Below are 10227 nucleotides of genomic sequence, written 5' to 3' on the forward strand. Positions count from 1 at the left end.
GTTCTCGAAGCTACCAGCCTGAGTTTGATCAAACTGCGGGAGGCAGTGGAAGACAGGAGTGCCTGGCGTGCTCTGGTCCATGGGGTCACGAAGAGTCGGACACGACTAAACGACAACAACAAAGGTAAAGTTGGGTCCCTCCTCTGCCCTCTGAGAAAAGGTAATCATCAGGCTAAAAGGCTGAACAAAAGCCAGGAGGTAGGTAACATTAGTGCTGTGTCTGTTTTTATATGTGAAACAATGCCAGATGCATGTGAGCACCTTAGAGTGCTGTTGTGTGTTTGCCTGTGTGCAAGGATGTGCTATGATTGATTTGCAATTTCTGGCTCAGCTTAGCTTCATTGAGTGACCTGTTTTACACCTCTTTGTCACATTCTCTCAATTTGCAATCTATGATAACTGCAGCAGACTACATTCTAGGGCTGCAATAGACACTCTGTCTCACCTTCCACTCCCATAACATGAGGATAACAACAGATTACAGTGTATGCCAAGTACACTTCTTAAACTACTAGATATATCAGGAAGATAATAAAAACTAGGAGAAATACTCTTAGAGAACTGATGTAGAGATTACTACTATAAATAAATAAATAAGTATTTTCAACATGTCAAATCACAGTATAAATGTTAATTAATATAGAGCCACAATTAAGTTAGATTTTGATGGATGCCTCCCTCCAAGGTGATCTATGTCATTCAGTGAATTTCCTTTAAGAAATACAATGAAATTATAAGATCAAGAAAACTTGGGGCTAATATGCTTACAAACTCATTCATCGAAAGCATGGAAGTTATAGGCATGGTAATTCCATTCCATGTAAGGCCAATATATACTATATACTGTGCTCATCTGCAATGGAGCTTCCATTTATCTATGTGATCCTTCAGTCCAAATTCTGTAATTCTGCAGTTTGGCAACTCTGAAGGTGATTTTTCTAGCTCTAGAATACACATACACCTGGTCTAAGTAAAAGTGCACAGGCACTGAACACAAACACAACAACATCCTGAATTCTCACTCAACAGAAGCTAGATTCTACACCTAGGTATTCTGGCAGTCAACTCTTTTCAAACTAATCACATTGTTATATCCCTAATCAATATTTATTTTCAAAATGTACAATTTCACATTTAACACTAAAGGTTTATTTATGAAGAAGCATCAGTCTCATCTTTCAATTGGCTGCCTGTTTCATGTGAAATACAAATCCAAAAAACAATCAGGAAAATTCTAACTTTTGAAAATGTGAAAGTTTTTGAGTCACTTTTTACTTATAAACAGCAATAATTGTAAGGAAAGAATCAGACTTAATTTAATACTTGTTGTAATTATAGAGACTCTGTCTCTCAATTCTATCTTTCAAGCTGGACTGACAAGTTCAATTTAAAGAAAACATGCTGCAAGCATTTTTCTTTGTGGTGCAGTTTAAATTGTTGGCAATAAAAAACTTGCTAGGGGCTTTGGAATGCTGCCTTCTTCTGTTTCCACTACTTTCCACAACTTGTATTGGCAACAAAAATAGTGGTTTTTAGAAATGTAAAATTTTAATTATAAATTGCTTCAAAACATAAATGGAATCTAATTGGTTACAAAATTATATTCTAACATTATCAGGAGATTGTTTCATATAATTAATTTATTAAGGCCTAATTTGGAAGGTCTGGAAAGTTGCACATTTTGAATCCTTCAGGCAAATAACAAACTGATTAGTAAATGTAATAAAGTAATTTATTCCACTGACAAGTGGAATTAAGGAGTGCAATATCCTACTTGATCAATTGCCATTTTAAGAACATTAAAACTTCATACAATTATGCTATCTTTATGGTATGCAGAACCTGAACTCTAAATTAGCATCATCTTCCTTGCATGAGTGATTTAGTATGAAGTTTCAGACAGGTTGTGTTTTTTTTAATGAAAAAGAAAGGAAAGAAAACCAGGAAGTCTCTACACACACAATGTAAGAGGAAATCATTATTTTTCATAGAAATTTAAATAAGCATTAAATGTTCTTTAACTCATTTTAGGATATCTTGGAATGCTTAATTTCCAGAGTCTTTCTCTGCATGGGTCAGCATAACCAGATCACTGTAGTCCATGCATTGGTAAACTCAAGGTTGGGTTACTGTAATGTGCTCTTTGCCCTTTAGCCTAGCTGGAAGCTCCAGCTGGCACAGAAGGCAGGAGCTAGGCTGCTGGTGAGGTCAGATGGTAAAAGCATGTGACATCTCTCCTAGAAAATCTATACTTGCTGTCTCTATCCTACTTATCCTATCCTACCACGCCAGGTTCAGGATACTGAAAACCCTTAAAAACTTGGGTCCAGGATACCTTATGAAATGCTTGAGCCCTCATATCGCAGTCTGATCACTGAGATCATCCAAACTCAGAGCACTGTTAGTTGTCTCTGTGTTACCACCTACTATCTCAGCATTAGAGTTCTGTGATTTTACAGTACTTACCCCATGCTCTTTGGCAGCCATAACTACTTTAAAAAGTATGTCCTCCTCAACAAATGGTCTCACAGCATCATGGATTATTACTACTTCTGGTTTCTGAAGTGGTGAACTGAGAAGGTGGCTCTCTGCAAATTTTTTCAATCCATTGAAGATCGATCTATGACGAGTCATTCCACCTTCGGCTACTGTTGTTCGTTTGTGACCATATTTTTTTATAATAGACTTCATTACTTCAACGTTCTCCGGAGACACCACCACAACAATATCAGATATCCAGCTGATTCTATAAGGCATTGAATAAAATTATTTAATGCACATGTCTAAATATTCGAGTATTTTTTTTCTAAATATGTAAAAAAAAGGGTAAAAGTATCTTTCAGAGTTTCTTTAATTTTACTTGTTTTCCATTTAGGAACACTAGCAAAAAAAGCAAGACACAATTCACATGTTCAGAACAATAGTGAACTATGTTTTACCCAACAGAAACTTCTACATTAGATCTTCGAATCATAAATCTTCTCATTTACTCAACTAAATAACCAACTTTGTGACCAGAATTTACTCACAACTGCAATCTATTTGTTAAGACACAAAATATTCTTAGACATATACTATTTACTAGAGGCATAAGAAGATTTTCTCCTATTATGACTGGGGTATAATAGGGTATGGCCTTAGGGAAACCTGTAGTGAATTTGCCAACTATGACCCCATCTGCACTATACATTTAAAGCAGTATCATACCACTTTAAATATTTAAATCCTTGAACGATTCAATCAACGGTATCTCTGAAAAAATTTACACATCACTGGGGCAGATAGGTGAACTAATGTCCGTGTACTGGAAGAAACAAAGATCACCAGTGTCAAAGCAATGATTCTTCAACATCAACTTAGTTGGACTGGTCATGTTGTTCAGATGCCTGATTACTGTCTTCGTAAGCAGGTACTCTATTCCCAACTTAAGAATGGAAAGTGTAATGCTGGTGGTCAACAAAAGAGGTTTAAAGACTCTCTCAAGGCAAATCTAAAAAAATATATAGTACAGTGGTACCTCGGGTTACATATGCTTCAGGTTACAAATGCTTCAGGTTACAGAAATAGTACCTCGGGTTAAGAACTTTGCTTCAGGAAGAGAACAGAAATCGTGCTCCAGCGGCGCAGCAGCAGCAGGAGGCCCCATTAGCTAAAGTGGTGCTTCAGATTAAGAACGGACCTCCAGAATGAATTAAGTACTTAACCCGAGGTACCACTGTACTGTTTAAACACCAACAATTGGGAAACACTGGCCTGTGAGTTCAATTGGAGAACAGCCTTTACCAAAGCTGTTGTGGACCTTGAAGATGCACGAACTCAGGGTGATAAGGAGAAATGAGCTAAGAGGAAGGCACATTTGGCAAACCCTCACCGTGATCAACTCCCACCCAGAAAACTATGTCCCCACTGTGGAAGGACGTGTGGATCCAGAATTGGCCTCCACAGTCACTGTTTTCATGGAAGACAATCTTACACGGCTATGAGTGATCACCAAAGAAGAATGAGATATCACTTTATATAGCCATAGCTTTCCCCCCAACAATTCTGGGAACTTAATGTTTGCTACGGGTACTAAGAGGTATTAAAGGTAAAGGTAAAGGGACCCCTGACCATTAGGTCCAGTTGTGGCCGACTCTGGGGTTGCGGTGCTCATCTTGCTTTATTGGCCGAGGGAGCTGGCGTACAGCTTCCAGGTCATGTGGCCAGCATGACTAAGCCACTTCTGGCGAACCAGAGCAGTGCACGGAAACGCCGTTTACCTTCCCGCCAGAGCAGTACCTATTTATCTACTTGCACTTTGACGTGCTTTCAAACTGCTAGGTTGGCAGGAGCAGGGACTGAGCAACGGGAGCTCACCCTGTCACAGGGATTCGAACCGCCGACCTTCTGATCAGCAAGTCCTAGGCTCTGTGGTTTAACCCACAGCGCCAACCACGTTAGGAGACCCCTATTTCCCTCACACAGCAACAGCTCCCAGGGTGATTTAACAATTAATCCTTCTTCCCAGTGAGTTTGCCGTAGTGGAAAGTGTTTTCATTCACAGAACCCAGTTTCAGCAGAAATCTCCTGCCAGTGCCATAACCCATGCTGTTCCAGATGGTACCCAACCCTCAGAAACATATTTTTAGGAAGCCTTAGGTGGGTAAAGGAGATTAGTGAAAACTGGGACCGTGCATGAGCTGAAGTACTTTTCACCAAGGTAAAACCACCACTGGATAGAGCTGAACTTCTAAGTAGATGTTATTTCTACCAAAATGCAAGCTCAAAAATTACACTAAAAGAGAATATTTATAAAAAAAATAGTTGCGTAGTTTTCCTTTAAAATGTATCAAAACATTTGCATGTTTTCAGAATGCATTCTATTTTGAAACAGAAGCTAAATTGAATGTTTTATATTAAGGAGTGATAATTAAGCTCTGGAAAGCAGGTCAAAAGGCAGAATATAGCACAAACAATATTTTTATTTTTTAACCCAATACAGTACTACTCAGTGCTCGCTTCACTTATGAAATAGACGGAAGAATACAGTGTGTGGTGCTCATGAAAGAATTCATGAACTAGTTTTATCAAGACGATGAAGCAGATAACTTCATTCAAAGAAGCAAAAAGTAATAGATGGAATCAATTTCTGTCTTTTAGCAGACTTCATCAAGACGTAGATCCAAATATATCACAAAGCTAATCATGGGTCATAACTCCTTGAAAAGAAAAAAAGATTCTGGAACATAATGGAACTTGCAACTTTGTGCTGAAATGTTTTCCAGATGTCCCTTATTTTAGAAGACGCCAGCTCTCAGAAAGGGTACATCACTTGGTACCCTTTCAGGGGTGATGGGATATTTGATCTTTCCAGCTAAAGACACCTTTTTAAATTTGACCAAGGACTAGATGATGCCTGTTCGGGGCAATATGCCATCAAAGAGCTATTGAAAAGGGAAGAAAGTCTGCAATTAGAATATACTGGAAAGCAAGGAAGCCACAAATGATTGGAGTGGGGGGTCTTTTCATATGTTTTCTAAGAAGGGTACTAGCTGCTGATGAGTCCCAGAGATTGAGGCAGGAGCCAATTAAATTGTTAGCATGACACTGTATAAAGTGCTGCCAAAGCTCAAAGCAAGACACAGTAATCCTCTGGCATCTGTAAAGAATGAAAGCAACCCACCCAGGATGGGGTCAGAGAAGGCTTCTTGGAAAGACCCAATACAGATGGAAAGAGAGAAGGGACATGCAGGGTGGCACAAGTGGGGGGCTAAGACAGCTAAGAATGAATGAGCATAAGTTGGGGTGCCAAAACAATGCTCATTCATCATGCATAAATACCAACATATGCATTAATTAGAGATAATGGAATATTAGTCAGTGTTAACCACACACACTAGTTTTTCCAACACTACCACCACAGGGTTTTGTTGGAGAGAATGGTGATAAATCTATTCCTCTGGCACCATTGGCATGTAATAGGGAACACTTGCAGGGGTTCATCACAGTCAGTTTAAACCAATATGTTGATTTTATGTGGGTGACAGCATCGCTCCGTTCCCTTCTAAAAACTATATTTTTAACTCAGCTTCTGTGCTGTATCTTTTGTATCTTTAAACAAATTCACATGCAAGTACTCTCTTCTGCCCAAGTGTGAAGGCTTTCTGGAACAGAAAAACACTCCACTCCTGAACTCAGACACCTCTTTATTGATTCACATAAACAGCCATTGTACTAGAAACAATCTCCAGGGCTAAGCCCTGTGAATTTCTGACTCTGTATTCCCATTGCCCACCTTAACACACTGTTTGAAAAACTGCTGAGTACAACCATTCTTCAAATATCCAAGTCATTTTCCTTTCTGCACATTTGCACATGGCAAAAAGGTCACTGACTGAATCATTCTTCACAGGCAAACACAGGGTAGTGGTGTGCAAAATTACAATTTATGCACCTGCCAAACTATTAAGACAACACATTCAGTCTATGAGGAACAACAAAAGCAAAGAAGGGCAAGCCACAAAGGGTGGCAGGCAACACAAATGGACCACAACAGGGGCAGAAAGAATGTTATTAAAAATGAACATGAGAAGGCAAGATTGAATTCAACAGATGGGGTAGTAAGCATGCACTGCGTTGTTTCAAAACACAATAAACTTAACCTAAGTCAATGTTATTTCAGGCTCAGTCCTGGAATCTATTTTCAGCATGCATGGCCTCAGTCACATATAAACCAGTTCCTTTCCAACATTCCAACAGACTCTCATGCAGAATGTTCAACCTTTTCAGACTCAGAAGCTCCATTAGCCCATACATGCAGTACAGCACTGATCCTTAATTTACCTCCATATGCAAGTAATGCTGTAATGCCACTGGGCTGATCCACCTTAGGTCAGGATACAATCCAGCTTTGAGTCCTGACCAGCTAGTGAAAGACTATTGCCCTAGTGGGGCTAAGAACCCTGGACTGGATTATGCAGATAAAGAGAAAAGCTATACAAAACAGGGGTAGGCTTGATTCTCAATGGAATACTCTAGTGTCTAGAGTACAGGCGTCCCCTCACTTATGCAGGGGTTATGATCCTTCACCCACAAGCGTAAATAAAATTGCATAAAGTGCAGAGCACCCTCTAAAAAGTCTCTAAACGTCTATTTTTTCTGCTCTCCAGTTCCCTCTCCAACCCAGAGCAAAATATCTATAGTAGAAGCTCTGGGACCAGCTGGAGGTTGGAGGACACACAGGAAAGTGGCAGCGGTGGCTGCTGCTGTGCTACCCCACATGTCAGCTATTAGGTAAGCAAAACCCCACTGTGCCACAGGTCTCTTTGGGGCTTCCTCCGCCCTCTTCAGGTTCTGGGGAGGGTCTCCTTGTAAGCTGCGAGGACCCTCCAGCTCTCTCCCATCACTTCCTGGTACAGTATGATTCTATTTATTTATTTATTTCCCAGCACCATGCAAGCAGAACACAGGTAAGTGGGGAGATGCTTGTAAGTAATCAGGGCCATGGAACAGATTTAATGCCAATCACAATAATGTACCCAAGTGATACCTTCCTATTTTATATATTCACCCATGGCAGTCCAAATTTTATGGTATCCATAATTGAAAGCAGTCCAGACTAAAGTACTGCCCCATGACTGTATGGCTCCCTGTTTGCACCAACTGGGTATAGGCTTTGACATCAGCATTTCTGACAGTTCGGAAAAATGACAGTTGGAGGAGCTGGAGCAATAAAGGCCTGCCATGAATAGCTGAGAAATACAGGATGGGGACGGTAGCTATTCCAAAATATTAACTGTGGAGTTAAAGAGTACAACAGCATGGAGTCTATTCTTTGTGGGCTCTGACAGTGTCTCTCTAACTTTTCAGGCAGGCCTCTTTTTCCAGCCATACCAGGACTTGACAGGGAGAAGGACTTTTGACCCAGTGAATGCAAAATATGTGATCTACCAAAGAGTTATGGCCCCATTCATCACATTATTTACATGCTTACAATTACTGATGTAGGGGTTTCAGTGCCGTATTTTCCCCACATAATTTTTTCCATTTCATAATTTCATTAGTAACAGTAAATAGATGTCAACTACAACTACAAGTAAATATTAGGCAATGCCACTAGCTTCATTTACTAAACACAGTTATGCTAAATTAGATTACTCCCTAGGACATCATAAAAATTTCCAGTGTAAATTACCCTAATTCCAATTCAATTTTTTTTAATTAAAAAAAAATACCACATCACTTGCAATGATTTTTCTTTTCTTCCCATCAAACCTACAACTTTAGGATTTGGAATTACCTGGAATATGAAATGACCTGGGATATAGACAGCTACATACTCAAGATCATTTACAGACCAAACCTGTGAATACTTTGAAAAAGCCCACTCATTTCAAGCAGCTTAGGTGTACCCAGCTGCATAGGATCAAATTCCAAAGCTGCAGTTCAAAACACAGTAAGATCTTCCCTGAACTTAGTGAGACCTCCAAGTCAACATGTGCCATGTACGCCACCTTGAGCTCCTTAGAAAAAAAGTGGAGTGTAAGTGTAAAAGATAAATAAGTACAACACATGCTTAAGCTTCCATGAGTGATCATGAGCACTCAGAACTGCAAATACTTTTTACTAGCTGAGGCTCCATAGGACAAGGGATCCAGGCAGGTGGGGCTTGTGAGCCAACTTCTTGCCTTTGAACATCTCCCTCATCTTAGCAATAAAGCCGTGGAATCAAGGCTGCAAAACTCCTAGTGTTTAATCAGAATAAACACCCCTGTATTCAGCAGGTAAGTAAGCACGACTCTGAAAGCGAATTCTCGTGAAATCAATAGGTCTTTTCACGTGTGCACATAATACAGAGCTGAATTTGATTTTCTGACTCCCTTTCCTTTTAAAATGTTTATAAGGAGGTAAAATTGTAAGCTTCCAGGCAGAGCTGCGTCTTGTTCAAAATCTCAGATGCGTGAAGTGCTGTTGCCATGACTATGACCCGCATTTTTGGCAAAAACCCTTATTGTGACCGACCCCAACGTTGCCCAAATGCGATATTTGGGGGGGGGTTCCCTCATACACCCACACTGCTTGCTTTGTATTTTACACACTGACAGTTATTATTTCTCTCAGAAGGCGGGGGGGGGGGGCTGAAGTAAGCGCGGCATTCCTGTCAGCCCTGGAGAGCGTGTGCGCATGCGTGGGTGAAGGGAAAAAGCCGTTGGCCGCGCTAAGTCAGGCTGGCGTGAGGAAAGAGGAGGCGGCGGCGGCTATTTACCTTTCCATGGCTCGCACCGTGTAACTAACAAGCGGCCTCCCCAGCAGAGCGCAGAACTGCTTCGGAGTGCAGCCGCCCAGGCGCTCCCCGCTTCCTCCGGCGGGGAGCACCGCCGCCACAGACACCGGCGGGCGTCGCTCCCGAGGCGCCTCCGAGCCCTTGCCGCCGCAACTGCCCTCCCTGAGGTCAGTCACCGGCAGCTCCATGGTGGAAATCCGAATTGTGACTCCTTTTCTCCCTTCCCCACCACCCCGGAAGAAAAGGTTGTTGCGCGCGCGCCAGGGACGGAGAAGGGGCTTGTCTCGAGCAGCCGCAGCCGCCCGCCTCACTTTTGACCCCCAAGTCTGGCTGTGAGTCGCAAAAACCATCGGGCGCGCTATGCCGGCTGCCTGGAAAGCTCGCCCCCGTTGAATTGATCTCTTGCCTCACATATTCTCAACAAGTCACCATCCTTTTACTTGTTGATCCTCTCCCGGCCCCGGCATTTTTATTATATTTTATTAAATTTGCTTTGTTTTTAAGTGGGTTTGGCTGGCCCTTTAAATTGCCCCTCTTAGAAACGAGGGAGGGAGGGCGACTCTTGCGTTCTTTCTGCGCATGCGCCTTGCCATTTTTTTAAAAAAAGGGCTGGGATTCAAAGCGGAAGCCACGTGGCTGCCGTCGGCGTCACACTGCCTTCAGTTTAATGCCTGCGAGGTAGTGGCTAGACATGGTTATCTTGTAGACTGTCTACGTTAAGGATGTTGCCCTAGGTTTTTTTTACTACAGTTCGATGCATATGTAATGTTTCAACACAGAGACCAGTTATTTGCTTTGTGTCACTCTGCAATTCAGTAGCCTGGGTTGCAGGACAGGACAAGGCTAGCTATGGCGTGCGAGGAGTGCTCTAGCTGCTTTGCTGCTCCCTGGCCGTCTGTGCTGCCTCCTCACATGCACTGTCCACATGGGTAGAGAATGTGATGCCCTTCAGATATTGCTGGACT

At 41.7% G+C, this 10227-nt stretch overlaps 1 protein-coding gene across 1 annotated transcript in view; it reads right to left on the reverse strand.

The window, feature by feature from the left end:
- The window catches only part of CRPPA (CDP-L-ribitol pyrophosphorylase A), a 50698-nt gene extending 40971 nt beyond the window's left edge, over nt 1-9727 (reverse strand). The window contains exons 1-2 of the mRNA XM_053410025.1: nt 9245-9727; nt 2467-2746 (exon numbers count right to left, since the gene is read on the reverse strand). Of these exons, the coding sequence (XP_053266000.1) occupies nt 2467-2746; nt 9245-9612 (648 nt within the window). The 5' untranslated portion in view covers nt 9613-9727. The remainder of the gene's footprint in view (nt 1-2466; nt 2747-9244) is intronic.
- Nucleotides 9728-10227: the final 500 nt, after the last annotated feature.

Source organism: Podarcis raffonei, chromosome 12 (assembly GCF_027172205.1).
Source record: "Podarcis raffonei isolate rPodRaf1 chromosome 12, rPodRaf1.pri, whole genome shotgun sequence".
NCBI lineage: Eukaryota > Metazoa > Chordata > Lepidosauria > Squamata > Lacertidae > Podarcis > Podarcis raffonei.